At 38.9% G+C, this 15608-nt stretch overlaps 1 protein-coding gene across 1 annotated transcript in view; it reads right to left on the bottom strand.

Annotated features, from left to right (window-relative positions):
• GLRB (glycine receptor beta) overlaps nucleotides 1-14062 on the bottom strand; it is a gene marked incomplete at both ends in the record, with an annotated part of 47034 nt that extends 32972 nt beyond the window's left edge. Inside the window, 2 exons of the mRNA XM_082315254.1 lie at nucleotides 2253-2359; nucleotides 13941-14062. Of these exons, the coding sequence (XP_082171380.1) occupies nucleotides 2253-2359; nucleotides 13941-14062 (229 nt within the window). The remainder of the gene's footprint in view (nucleotides 1-2252; nucleotides 2360-13940) is intronic.
• Nucleotides 14063-15608: the final 1546 nt, after the last annotated feature.

Below are 15608 nucleotides of genomic sequence, written 5' to 3'. Positions count from 1 at the left end.
ATTTTCTGTTATGACAGAATGCACAATCCAGTATCACTTTTGCACGCAGTGTAATGGATAGAGGCAATTCACATTCAGCGGCAGACACTTTTAACTGTCAAGGTCATAATGATGATCTGCCATCCCAGATTACCTGTTTATGATTTATGATGACACATTTACTTATACTCTAAGAGGATAGTTCTTTGTGCAAGTCAAGTACATACCTGTAAAGTATGAATACAGGCAGAGAAAAATTGTTGCATGCAGCTTTTACAGCTACCTAGCCTTGGTGCAAGAGAAAGCCACTCCATTTTACAATGGTTACCAATCTGCCAAGAAAAATTTCTAGAAGCCAGCAGCTGTGAAGATATTAAGATGGACTGGATTTTTGCCTCTTTTCCACAGCCAGGATTCCTGTAGTTGAAGAGGGATGGTGTGACAGCTGCTACATCTGCCCTCTGTCAAGCTGCAGGAACTGATTGGCAGTCATTTAATCTGGTATTAACAGAGAGTCATCATGAAGCAGGGAGAAGTGGCCTGATGGTTGTGAGAACTAATTATGGTCCACTGGTTTTATTTAGCACCTATATGTTGAGAGTGTCAGTATGTACACTAGATGCATGTATCTGATCTCCTTTACACTGTTAAAAGTACTTAATTCAGTGGGATTCTTCCAGTTTTCAGCAGTAAGAGATATAACAATATATAAAGACTATTTTGACAAAGTAAGCAAATACAAAGTAATACATGCCTCATCTAATAGTTTGCTTGTCTGCATACAATATTTCAGTGTAAATTTAATACATAAATTCAAACTCGTTCTCTTGGTTCACCAGAAGATCACTAAGATAAAATTTCACTTTTTTCAGTTAAACCACTTTGTTGTTTTTTTTTAAAAAAAAATCAGACCAGTTAAACGTGGTGCTTTTGGTTATGCAATAAGCGTCATACTTTGTTTAGCGCCTGACGCATGCGACAGAGCACCCACCACACCACTAGTAGCCAAGAGTGTACTATCTCTTCCAGATTTGAATAGGAAGTGCCGTCCAAGAAAATCACTCATGTGTGAGGAACGTTTTAACATGGGCAAACTACTTGTCAGAAAATGTTCTTTTTCTTCAGCCTCCCTGTGAGTTAACATTGCGTGTCCTCCCTTTTCCTTCCATCTTGATTCTTACCAGACTGCCAGCGGGGTTATCAAAAATATAAAGAAATCTGCAACATGCTTTGTGATTTATCATGCTGAAGAACAGGTAGAACAGAGGCTGGACATTTATTCTTTGTGACAAGGCTCAGTGCTGAAAACATATAAATAAGATTATACAGAGAATAAGAAAAAAGCAGGTCACTTGCTGAGAACTCAGTTTAAAACATTTATAAAACTTAGTTAAACAGAACATCTGAAAATGGTCTCTTCAAAAGCACAGTAAAGATTATAGATTTCCAAATTTATCATACTATTGATATGCATGTTAAAATGTCTCCTAATGTACACATAATTAAATATAAGTTTTAAAAAAGAAAGAACTGACTTATGTAAACTGCAGTGTCTGTAATGTAATAAAACTGTCTATGTCTTTTTCCAGCAGGCAAATAATCTAATTCCTAGAAAGCGTAACTTACAGCTGTATGAGTTCTTAGAGGTTCTGCAGAGAATATGTATTCCAACCTTTTCTGTAAAGAAATCAGATTTGCCTACATGGACGATTCCTACAACATTTGACTACCAGGGAGATGTTTTAAAGTCAGAGAACGTGTTTAAATTCATTGCCTATTTGAAATCCCAAAGTGTGTAAGCTGTATTACTAACATGCCTTTAAAGGGTTTAATAACTGGATGGTTTCCAAATAGTGATACTGCTGATCCCAAGTTTTATAAAGTCATCCTAAAGGATCTCTATAGAGAATTTTGGTGTTTTAAAATACTGTAAAGAGGAGATACTACTGAAGTCTAATTAAAAGGTAGAGATAAAAAGACATTGAAAAAACTTATTCTATAAAATCTAATTCTGCTTAAAAAAATCATAAAATAATAATAATATTAAAGCATCACATACTATTATGATCATGAAATCCTAACATATCACCTTTCAGCTCAAAAGGGTAAATATGTTCTGCAGTTCCACATTATCTAGGGAAACTGCCATTTAAAAAAAAAACAAAACAGAAATTTAGGTTGTGAATATTATCTCTACATAAATTTTGTTTGTGTGAAAAGAGAAAAAGTTAAATTCCGAAGATTAAAAAAAAAGGCTGAAATATCTGACAAACCTTTGAAATTAGGCCTTATCCTGGGATCATAACTGAGCAATAGCCTATTCAAGATATTGCTGGTAGAATTAACTGGTACTCTTGCAAGGTCTTCAGCTGATTGCTGGCTGTAAAAAAAAGTGCATTAGTTACTATTAAGACAGAAACAACTGTGTGCTTAAATTTAAGTCATTTTAAAGTCATGCCACAAATATCATTTTGTAAGCAAAATATGTTCACTGTTTTCAGGTTCCATACTGTATTCCTTTCTTTGTGGTGCTTCACTATTTTTCAAGAAACAAAAGTCAAAGCTCTCCTATATACTCTTAACTGTAAATCTGAGAAAATAAACAAACCGCGATTCACTAATTGTTCCCTTCCCTCCTAAAACAAATATCCAGAGGGACATAATTTCTTCTTTAGTAGAAAGCAGCCACCTGAACTATTTTTAGTGACTGTCAGATTAGGAACATAAGTAAGTTGACAGGCACTTCGTAGGTGCCAAACCATGCAGAGGCTTTTGGCAGTCTCCTGCTCTCGCAGGCCAGCGCCAGCTATTCCACCCAGAGCTGGAGCCATTGCATAATCTCCTTGTCAAGTGCTAATAAAAGCTTTGTTAATGGAAAACGAGGCCTTGGACTCTCCTCTGGTTTGACAGGGGGAATTTAAACATCTCCATTTACCTTGCTGTTATTGTGTTGGGTGTTAAATTAAAACCAGGGCTAAAATTAAAAAGAACCTGTGACAGGTAAATGTAGCTATACGAGTAACAGGAAATTGACTGTAATAACAAGCAATAAGGGTGCATCGGTCCCCACCCCATGTACTTTACGCACTTAGCAGGCTGATAATGTCATGTAAATGAATTTATATGCTGTCTGTAGAACCTGTCCAGCGATGTTTTCCAATTTTGAATCCTGTCTTGTAATCACTTTTCCATCCATTTTACGAAGACTCCTCTGCTGACTTTCTGTCATTATAATTTAGTAATCAAGATGCCATTTAAAAATAAGACAAACGCCCTACAGAGGCATGTCATATGCATCAACACTATCATCTCTAGCAAACAAATGTATGAACATATTTTAGAAAATGATCCAGTTTATTTCCTAAATGTTTTCCATAATCAGCATCAGCTACTGTTGCCTCCTTTACCCTGGTTAATTTCTTTTTTTTGTTATTCTTTCCCATATCAATGTCAGCTTGACGGACCTATGGGTTATTCTTTATAACGTCTCGGTTCACTGCTAGTTTTCTTCTCATCCTTCAGTTTCCTTCATGTCCTCTGTGACTTCTGCATTATTCAAACATTTATTGAAAAAAATATTAACTCTCCAAACGGCTTTTGGCCAGTTCAAAAAAAAAAAAAAAGTTGTATGAATGTATCAGACCTCCTGATTTTAAGATTTCCCATTATAGTAGCTCCTGTTCAGCATCTTCCTTAATAACTACTGGGAAAATAATTAATTAATTAGTAACTGTCACGATGGCATGATATCACTATTTGATTGAAAACTGGAGATGAGACCAGATCCTAGCCCTTACAGAGCTTTTATGAAAGCTCTTTAAAATTAACTCAAACCATAAGGGAAACAACAGGAGCAATTGAACAAGATCTGCTGACTGGGTAGCACTTACTATGCCTTCACAATGAGATTTAATCTCCTCAGTTAACATTTAACAGCTAAAATGTTTATAAATAAAACTATGAAGGAATTCCCTAGTATTAAAAACATGTCAACCATTTATGATAACGCAACTGCATTTTATTCTATCATAGTCTCCTTGATAACCTTTGAGCATTTTATCCTTCAGAAACAAAACAATCAGATTTCTGTTTTCCCTATTGTATTCAGGATATTTCTGAAACCTAAAGCTGCATATCTGTTTAACCATTTGCGTGTATTTGTTTGACATTATACATGAAGGAGAAAAGTACACCAACTCAGCTAAGAGAGCAAACCACCACCCAATTCTCCTTGAAATTTCAGACTACTCACCAGTTGCTAGCAGGATTATATGGATTCTGAAGGCTGCCCAAAGATGTAGCTACCAAAAAGTATGTATCCATGAGTATAGGTTAAATTATAACACACAGGAAGAGAAAAAAATGTGGAGCAGCTTTAAGTGGCTGCAGTATATAATTCCCCACCCACCTCTTGCAAACGCACTAAAACTGCTGCCACATTTAACAACCACACAGGTGAACTACTTGTTCTATCAGCACTTATCCAGAGATAAATGGTCCACTAACAAAACAAGGAAATTTTTACTTTTAGGAACATATGTTAACTTCCACTAGTATCTCCTTATTCTGTGTACAATAAACCTCTGCTAATTTACTATTAAGCAATTAAATAGCAACAGGTGTTCTAGCCCCTTTGAATAATTGATAAATTCACTTTCAAACAATTCTCCCAGGGTTGTGTTTATGGCTTTTCATATTTGATTTGGATTTGGATCATTATGCAAAAGAAGTAATTTATTTCTGTCACTTTGAGATTTGCGTTCAGTTTTCAGTGATGACCTTTAGCAATGAGCAGGTTGCTACAGAAATATCATAAACCAGCTTTGTATGCTTTTTTTTTGCAGTTACCACTAATTGGACAATAGGAAAAAATAAAGTTAAATGTTAAGATTATTTTCCATTTTGTAGCAGGAACAAGACAGAAAAGAATGTTCATTTAACTATTTAGAAGGTGGCAAACACTCTGTACATTGTATTCTACCTGATACAGCATGGCTTCCTTGCAAGATGCACATCTTAACATCTAAAACATCTACAGCAGATGTCTACAGAAATTATATTTCTAAAATGAGGGTCTCCTTAACACAAGGAAAAGGATTTCTTTCAAAATCATATATACCTGGTATTAACGAAATATCAAAGCAAAACCAAACAACAACTAATGAACAAACTTCAATCTTATTTTCTTTTTAGATTTCTGCTATGGATTATACGAAGAAGTTCATTAAATAGTGATGATGGTAATCTGAACCACGCATGGGATAACATGGACACATAAATTAAATACAGATGCTCATAAAATGCAATGAGGAAAAGAGGAAAAAAGTCTGAGAAATTAAATGAGTGAGCATCAAACAGCAAAAGAAAGCCAAATACAGCTGGCAGGTTTATTTGTCTCTTCAAGTAAGAGGAATAAGGCAGTAGTTTTGTGAGATCTGAGTTGCACTGCAGAAGTACGTTAATACAAATACCTGTTCAGGCTGTTTGTTCAAAGGTCAACCATAAATTAGGCAAAGGAGATTTACTGCACTGGGAAGACAGTGATGGGATGAAGAACAGGTGGCAGCGCTGCTTTCTGGTAAAGAACATCATGATCACATCTTCCGTAAGTTGCTGGGTAGTGTTTTGAACTTATACACGTGTAATGCACACACATTTATCCTCATTTATATAAGAACAAAGTGAAATACAACCGCATTGGCTGTTTTGAGTTGGAAGAAGCAGCATAGAGTCAGTAATTGCTATTTTTTAAAGGTGACTTTGAATGAAGTGGTTGGAATAGCTACTGGAAAAAAAGCTCTGCTGAGTATCAGTTATATTTTCACTGTGGCCTCTTACAGCATGCTGTCATTAAACTACTGTCACTGAATAGCACTCATGCGACTAAACATCGTCACAAGGACTGGTTTTCCTTCAGAGAGCCTTGCTGATCAAAATGCCTAACTTTCACCTGCAAATCAATAAATCATATGTGTAGCTTTTGGTGAGTTAAGAGGTTATGCCACTTCCAGAGCGACAGATGAGCAGAATGACTTAAGGAAACAGTGAATGGGATTGGTTAGGCGCTTGGAGAAACAGGCTGGGACTATTCATGCCACTAAGATATTTACCTAAAGCCACTACCACCCCTGCTTAATTGGCCATTCAGGAATGAATTAATGACAGGCAAACGTGTAGACTACATAAGAGAAAAAGAATTTGAGCTGAGATCTCCCTTCCTAAAAGAAGCAGTACTTTTCAATTTGCTAAAGGCTGTCTGATTCCCATATAACACCACTCACTCCGATTGAGAAGTTACTTAGTACTTTTTCTTATTCAACCTACAATGTTCACGTTTGTGAAATGCTGATAACTAGCCTAAGATTTCCCTTCGATTTCCCCCAGTTGTAGCATGCATTGTAATTTTAATACATTTATTTCAGCTTGTGCTGAATGTATGTGGAGCTGCTGGAAAGGATTAGGAAATGCAGCAGCATTCTTCACAGTAATTGATGAGTTCTAATCAAGATATGGTGAATACCAAACAAAGGGTAAGGCAAGAGAAGTCTCACAGTTGCTACAAAGGGAATTTAAAAGCAAGCAGTAGTAAAGCTAGAAATTGCCTTAACAAGAATTTTGCCTAAATAACAGTTCTGGAAAAAAAAAAAAACAAAAAACCAAAAAAAACCCCAAACCACAAAAAACCCAAACCCAAAGTATGTTTTCTCTTTTTCTGTAAAAAAAGAGAAAAACATTATTCTCAAAAGTGTTCTCACTTCTACAAATGGTGTCCTCAAAAGCCAGAAGGAAAACAAAGTACAGTTAGTCTTTTGGCATAACATCTCTGTGTGATATGACTGGCCTCTCTCCGGTCTTTGGGAGGTTACTTCTGGCATCATTAATGAACAAAAGCATGACTTTAAATACTGTATTTCACAGGATATGCAGTAAGATATCCATCTGCTCTTCCAATGCAGCTCTACACATTTTATTACTGCCTTTGAAGAATATGATTAGCATTTTCAATTGATGGCAACATATAATTATTTTCATAATTCACTAACCAAAATCCAAAAGTTTAGATAAGCAGACATGCATGGCAAAAGGAAGCATTTATTACACTTGGTTTGAAATGTACATAGCTTCCTTACGTTTGTGTTAAGCAAATGTGTCAGAAGACATTAGATCTCTATGGGTTATCATGACATTTAGTCTCTCAGAGCTCACTAAAGTTACAAGGAGTTCTTATCACACACAGTGCTACAGGAGGATGACTGGAGAAAAGAATATAAACAATATTCTACCTAAGTGGGAAGGAGAACCTTTGCTGTTGTATTAATTCACCTACTGCCCTGATCCCTAGTCTTAAGATCCCATTATGCTGAAGAACCTCTAATTTTAGAAGAGAACATGAACATACTTCTGGCATGACAGCCAGGAGAAAAAAAAAAAAAGGCACGTCACAGGCACATATTCACACACCATCTTATAACACAGTGCAGTCCAGACAGTCAGGTAGCATGCTTATTCTATTGTCGGTGTTTGCTTAGAGTGCATAGCTTGGATAATCTAGCATTAAGCTTTGCCTTTGCATAGTTCTAGATTACTGTCTGACAGATAAAAATATGTATTCCAACTCACCCTGTTCAGTTATCTCCAGCAAAATTTCCTATATAATGCTGAAACAACAGATTTTAGTAGAGTTTATCTAATCTATGTCATGGAAACTGACATTTTAGTCACGTAACATGGCAGTGTATATCTGAGAATGAAGAAAATAAGTTTTAGGAAACACAATATCTGTCATCTCACCATATATTTTAAGGACTATTTCCTTGATATAAACTATCAGTGTTCCGATTTGCAGGCATTTGATTTTCTGAGTGCAATAATTCAAAGCATAAAACCAGGTTAATACAAATCAACGAGATACTATATAACTCTTCTGAGTGATCTCTATGATCTCTAGTATGCTTAATAGCTACATTTTCAAACTGTACTGGGTGACATCTCTATTACTAGGAAGAATAATTATGATGCCTCCAATGCAAAGTGGTATCACTCAAATTACATTAAAACTATGGAACTCTGAATAACTGTTCATGTGCCCTCACAAACGCAGTTGATTGATAGCTAAACACCTAAAATTAGGTACATAACTTCAGTACCTAAATTTGGAGGTAATGCAGCCTGGTAAACAAAGCAAAATGTTCCTTCATAGTGGAATTTGAAACAGAAACCCAGATTGGGCACCCCAAATTGTGAACCCTGAATTGTAGGGGTGAAATAACTCATCTTTCATCTCCTATTGTAGAAAGACCAAAGAGCATAGTCTCCTAATGTGGGCACGTAAGCAACGTTCCTGAAGTTGGGTGGTGTGAATAGCTCAGTTAGTGTCATTACTTAAGTCCTTGTCTATCAGAAATCTCTAAGGCCAGCTTTGGTTTCATATTCAACATCGCCAGGGTTGGACACCTTAAGGAGTGTGTGAGTATGGTAATCTGAAGTGCCGCCTTATTATTCCCTAAGCTTGAGAAAAGCAAGCCGATTTATCTGCCCGCCACAGAGATGATGATAGCCCCCAAACCAGTAGAACCAGGATAGCACGGTACTTCCTCCAGCCTGACTAGTACTGCTCACAGCCAGCTAACCGTGCTTCCCTTTCTTACAGTTAGCTTGTCTGTGCCTAGCTTAGGCATCTCTGCATCCTACCGCAGTCACCACCTAAGCAACCCTCGTGCATAGTGGGCGTCCTGTTGTGTCCTGATATCGCATGCAGACATGAAACATGATTAGCAGCCAGATGTTTAAGCAGAACTACAGACATTTTAAAAATAATTTATCCACGTCAGTTCCTTGTCCCAGTCTTTTTTCTAAATGTGGTAAGTACTGAGATTATACATGGATCTTGGTAAAATCTAACCCCCTTGTATGGTGGTGTAAGTGGAGATAGACACATTCTATATAATTTGTCTTTCGAACATCCATTTGGTAGAGCTGAGAACAGAATTTAGTCCTACGGTTTTCCTTGCGCTTAGGTTTAAGGGGGTGTAATTTAACCTGCAGATCCAAGTATTTTCTCAGTCTGGAGGTTGTATATGAAATACAAAGTCTGTAACTTTACCGCACGATGGTAGTGTCTCATCACTACAGTGTTTAGAATAGAGTAAATGCTGCTCACTGAGAGGGAGAATTACTCAATGAGAACCAGCCTACCATGCTTAATTACCGTTTCACAAGAGCACTTAGGTTTTGCTTATATAGCTTTATCTTTTACTCCCCAGCACGTTTATCCACTCTGAAAACAAATTCCCAAACCTCCTGGAATGTGGCCTATCTGTCCAGGATCACGGCTTTCCATGAGAGTTACATGCTACAGAATAATTAAACCATTGACCAAGTGCTGTTACTATGGGGCAAAAGAATTTTTATAGGAACCAGACCTGGGCTCTGCAACGTACTTATCTTCAGAATGACTGTGAGATGTAACTGCCTCCATGACCAAATTCAGGCTTTTCTTTCAACTTCATTCCATCTTCTCCCACAAACTGTATCAACCCTCCCATCATACCTACAAACGAAAATGTTCACAAACTATCAACAGCGTCTTCTATGAGATGGGAATGGAGACAGAGATGATCCCAGTTTCCCACCATTGACATTTTGGGGAGGATCACATACTACAAATAGAGAGGCCATGTATACCCAAACATTTGAGAGAATTTTAAAAAGTCCTTGTCCATGGGAAGGTGGAGAGGATCCAAGATACAAGATATACTTTGAACTTCTACTTTAGTCTTTATGGGAAGAGCATGTCAGAAGCTGACAGTTAACCAAGAGAAATTTTAGGACAGACTTTTATACAACTCTCTGTTTTAAACACATCAAAGGCTTTTTTCCCTAGTTCCACTGTCTTTTGTTGTTATTTTTTAAAAGAAGCTGTTTATTGAACCTTGGCATCTGTGACCTTTCTAAGCTTCTGCCCTGGCAGATGGCACAAGCCATGTTTTCTGGAGGGCTTAGAGGGCCATTTCACAGTTTCTGAAGTAGCTGATACGCTTTATTGAATACAAGCCAAAATATGATTTTTACTCCTGCTTCGTGGGTAAAAAAGTCTCTATAGATATCATACTGTATTTAAATCTCCATATGGAAAAATGCATAAAGGTGAGGAGGGATGCTATTTTAAAAGCAGAGTCTTGATATCGAGACAAAAGGATGAGATTCAGTGATTTGAGGCTCTACTCTTAGCATTGCCGTAACATAAGAGACGCTGTGGGATCTCCAGAAATGAACATTGTGCAAGTGAACAGCTGAGTCATACTAGAACTATAATTAACAGGGAGAGTTGTGATTATAAGCACAGTCGTAACTGATTTTGTTAGCCGCTATTTGACACTCTTACATCTCTATGCCTTCTATAACACTGTCATAAGCAAACTTCCCTTTCCTTATAATTTCATTTGTCTAGAGATCTTGCAAGTAGTTTTGAGGAGAGACCTTCTGGGCTGCTAACAATCGTGGGGATAACAGCAGCAGCTTGAACATCATAAAAGAACTGAAGTATTTATTACGAAGTAACAAAAGGAAAAACATTTTTCAGCAGTGCTCTTAGAAAAAGTCACAGCTAAGTATCCAACATGTTTACCAGAAAGTGGTATTATGAGGAATTATGAAGAAATTAATAAGAAGTAACTAACGGAAGTAATACAGCTGATGGGTTGTCTACGATCACGCAAAAGATATCAAGTGACTAAATCCATCTGTAGCTCTATTGAAATCATCTGTATTCAGTGCAGTGAATTTCAAAATAGCTTTATAAACAGAAAACTGTAATCCACAAAATTTTTTTCTTGAAGAGGTGGACCTGTTTCTTTTTTTTTTTTTTTATATATTTTCCATGGAGACAAAAGGCAAGAGTTTTGTTGCACTAAAGCTTTATATTTTATTACACTATGCATCTGTGGAAACCAGCTTCCCAGATTTATGCTACAAAGCTCCCTATTATAGGACTTTAGGACTAATATATCAATTTCTTTGTTAATCAACGAACATTCAGGAATCAGACACAAGCATAATTACTCTAAGTTTCATTTGGAAAGCCTGAGGTAAGAAGGAAAATGATCTAAATGTAGGACGTGAAATCTTACATCTGTTCTGAGCAAGCATTAAATCAAAATAAAGACCAAGTGATTAAGCATCACCTTCATGAAACCCCTCGATAAAAAAGCTGGGAAAAACAGTTTCAGGAATAACTGAAAATAAGATGGTCAATCAAGCCCCTATCACATAATGTACTGAGAAGTACAGTGCTATGAATAATCACAAGTAAGAGGTTTTGCTCTAAGATACAAAATAGAATTCTCCTAATTGAAGGAAGCAAATACCTGTTTATGAGACAATAATGAACTTTTTATGGAGTTTCTAATCAGCTTGTTTTCAGCTTATTCTAATAGTAGTTAATTTCATGCCAGAGGGGCGCATTTGGTGAAAGGCTTGTATTCTGGAGAGCCATAAAAGGAAAAGTTCAAGTATGCTCAGTTTTTATACAAACAAATTCATGCTAAAGTCCCAAACCAGTCTTATAGCCATCCGTTTCTTAACATCAAACTAAGGAACTCAAGCAGTAACATCAGATTCAGCATAAATCTTTCCTGGAAAATTATTTGCATACATTTGAATTTCATTATAAAGTTTCTAAAGAGAAGACTGTTCCATATATAATTACTAGTGTGTTTTTTTGCTCTCTTGAGGAGGTAAAATTTAGCTTTTCACATGTTGTAGGGAAACAAAAGGCAGTAATTTGTTACAATTAAGCTTTAAATTTTATTACACCAGTAACAACTGCAAATTAAAGGTAGATTAAGATTTTAACTTATAAATGTATGTTTTCACTAGGAATTTGTACCATTCAATTTTATAAATGATGTAAAATCCTATCTATTTTCTTTAGAAAAGATACAACGCATTCTTCTAAAAGATTTATTTTGTGGTTTACTAGTAAATTTTTCATTCAGTCACTTCCTTTGAGACTATTCTTGGTCAACCCTTATGGTGTCACTTAATTCCCACTCCACTGCGTTGTGGTTTGGTTTGTTTTGTTTTGGAGGAAAGATTCCCTACTTTTTTTTCACAGGAAAAAAATTATTAAGAGTACGAAGCGTTTCTTATAACGCAGATTGTCACCAAGTAAAGAAGTTTCGTGAAAGATTATAAAAAAACATGCTGATGATTGAAAGTTTGCCATCAGTAGTCTGAGTTAAGAGAGCATTAGGTAATTTCGCTGCAAGACAGAACTGACTCTCATTGCTCTTTCACATGAGAGATCTTCTAGGTGCCAGCCACAAAACCAGCAGTCCTGCAGCCCTGCTATTACAAGTGGTTGTCTCTCAAGCTGTGAACTTCAGCCAAGTAAGATATAGACAACTTGCTCGTTATTCAGAAAATCTGATAGTGCTTAGTGCTACGGCAATCAATTTTAGCTAGCAGCACTGCACACACGATACATCAGACAAATACTGGATTCCGCTAGTATTTTCGCAGAAAGCTTCAACTGGCTGGAATGTAGAAGTGTCATTTCAAAAACTATAGCATTTATTCAATGCTTTTCAAGTATATTGGTGACAAATGACGTTGTATTTAATGGCTGTAACGTCAACTGGTATCAAAAACAACAGGGTACCAAGAAATACTGTGCTTAAGAGAAAAACAAACAAACAAAAAATCCACCCACTTATCAAGATAAAATGACATCAACGTTTTGAATTCTAATTAAGACCAAGCCAAGAATGAGGGGAAATGCTGGCTGCTTCGATGAGACCATGGAAGATCTAGATTCAGTTCCCAGCTGTGTAACTCACTTTCTGAGGACTTCAGTGCTTACACCTGTCCTGGGATCTATGACATTTCTCTCCTTGCTACAAATCCTCACAGTAGCTCAGACCAAAAGCTCCATACAGAGCTCAGCTTCACTATCCCCTTCACTAAGGGGATAAAATGAGTAGGGGTCATTTCAGATGAGTCATGGATCACATTTGAGACTTGTATCTTAAGGTATTCAAATCCAAAGATACATCTCATTTTACAGGTTTTTTAATTTGTGTAAACAATTTTATCATTTCAGGCATAGTGCTTTTCTATGCTTATTGGCAACTTATTATATTCCATCGATCTTTTCCTCGGATATTTACACCATAACACTAAAAAGATGAGCAAAGCTGGCCAAGCAAATGACAAAAGAAGCCCTCACAAATAAAACTTCTGTATTGTCCTATGGATCACAACCTAAAACGTGGTAGGCATTAGAAAGAGGGAGTATTTTTAACATCAAGTAATCATAGGTGCCCCAAATACGTCCTCTATTCAGCTGGCCTGAATAATTTCTGTCTTTTTCTGTATTTTATAAATAATTTCTGTATTTTTACAGAGAGATTATTCCGTAAGGGCATGCTTTGTAGCAACAATCAATCCACCTCCATAAAAGTTATAGTACTGTAAATCATTGATGGAAGATGCTGAAAACCTTAGTTCTATCCAACATGCAGTAAGAATATGCATAGGACAAGCCTTCTCTTACAGAACTAAGCTAACCAGAAACTGAATTTCAGCACGATAGTTTTGCATCTTTGCTTTTCTCAGTATACCTGCAACACAATGCTAGACAGCATAGCACTATGGGACTACATTACTGTCCCCATAAATAGCAAGACACCGCGTTGGAATCCCCCACAAAGAAAGAACCGATTTACTATGGCTCAGGTTTTTCCTTTCATTAAAACAGAGGACCTGCTGCAGAAGAAACACACTCATTGACAGAACTTAGCTATGATTCTGGTCAAACCCTATTCCTCCCATTCCCACCCCAAACCCCATTCTCTCGGCAGAAAGCATCACCTTCTACTTCAATTGTCATGTAACTTCCACTGTTAAAAATATGGCAGGATCACCATCATACAGAAGTATAAAAGAAACAAGGAACCTACGATGGACACAGATATTGTTTCTTTTTCCCTTTTCCTTTCTTTGAAGACTTCTCTTTGGAATAGACTTCTTCAACCCATAAGGAGAACAACACGAAAAAGAAAACCGCTAGGAAGAACTTCATCTTGAAGATTAAGCTTCAGAGAAACCTTCAGTCTGTGGCAAAAGAAAAGAAACAGGTTTATGTTAGTAGGGCTAGATATGGCAAATGGAAACATATACCTACATAAAGTAAACAAAACAATTTTTTTTTTTTTTTAAAGTTTGATCTTAGTTGCCTTGGGAGACAGAGGCAACTTGAGGTAGACCTCTGATATGGAACTAACTTAGGCAATTTTCTGAGAGTCAAGCTGCTTCCCAAAGTTAAGAGAACAACAGTGAGGAAGAGATTTAAGTGCAAGTTTGCTCAGGTGTGTTTAAGAAATAAATGTGATGTCCTTCAAAGGCTGCCTAACTCAAAAATCCTCAGAAACTTGGAAACAGAATTCTTCATCAAAAATGCCATGTATCAACTGCATTAAATATTATTAAATGTGACCAACCAGTCATCTAGCAAGGCAGAGAACTGCCAGCCCTCTCTGACCTTGCACAGATAAAATAGCAATCATTTCCATGCCAGTTAAAAGAAAGGGTTGCAGATTTAATTTTATGTACAGAATTTAAACACAAATGACTATTTTGCATGAAGTATACTCGCTGCAGAGCCCGCACCGAAAGGACCTTGCAAAGATGACTAAACACAACCCGCAATGCTGTGCTTTATTACATCGTGTACAGTTCAATATTTTAGCTTCTCACAGGCTACAGCACCGAGCCCAAAGGCCAGGAGCCGGGTTTGTGTTCGGCCAGAGGCGGCCCCGCCAGCCCCCGGTCCCAGCCCCACGACACCCCGGGCATTTTCCATGTTTCCCACCCCACAGGTACTTCCCAGGCGGTTTCCTCGCGGATGCCTCAGCACCAGCCGCTTTTTCCATTTGCATGTTACTTATTTATTTTTAATTCTCCTCAAGGAGCAGTGCCTGCCTCCCTCTCCCTCCCCACCACCTCCGGGAGGCACCGGGATGCTTCAGCCCACCCCGGAGACCCGCAGCCCCCCCCACCCCCGGCCGGCGGAGCCGCCCCCGCCGCCCCCTACCCCTCGCCTCCCCGGCCCGGCCCGAGGCCTCCCGCCGGCCCCGGCCCCGGCCCCGGGGAGAGAGCGGCCTCCCCGCTGCCGAGCGCTGCCCGGCCCCGCCGCCACCGGCGCTGGCCGAGGTGCTGAGGGGGCCCGGGAGGCTCCCGCCCGGCGGGGACGGGGCCCTCGGCCCGGACCCTCGCTCCTCCGCGGCCCGCTCCCCGCGCACCCAAGCAGCCCCGCCACCGCCACGGCCCTCACCGCCGCCGCCCAGCGCTCACCGCCAGACGCTCCGCCGCGGCCTCCCCCCGCCCCCTCCCCGGCGATTAGGGCCGGTGGCGACGGGGGAAGCGGCGGCGGGCCATGCCGCGGCCCGCTCGGAGCGACAGCGCGGCTCCTGCGGCGGCGGAGTCAGCCCCTACCTCCGACGGTGCCCTCCGCGGCCAGTGAGCATGTGCGGTAGCCGCGGCGCGGCCCGCCGCCCTCCCAGTGAGCATGTCCCGGCCGCCCGCCCGCACATGGGCACTGGGCGAGCGGCCTTGTCGCCGCCGGCGGG

Source organism: Platalea leucorodia (genome assembly GCF_965183815.1).
Source record: "Platalea leucorodia genome assembly, chromosome: 6".
NCBI lineage: Eukaryota > Metazoa > Chordata > Aves > Pelecaniformes > Threskiornithidae > Platalea > Platalea leucorodia.
This window is presented reverse-complemented; position numbering and strand designations above follow the sequence as displayed.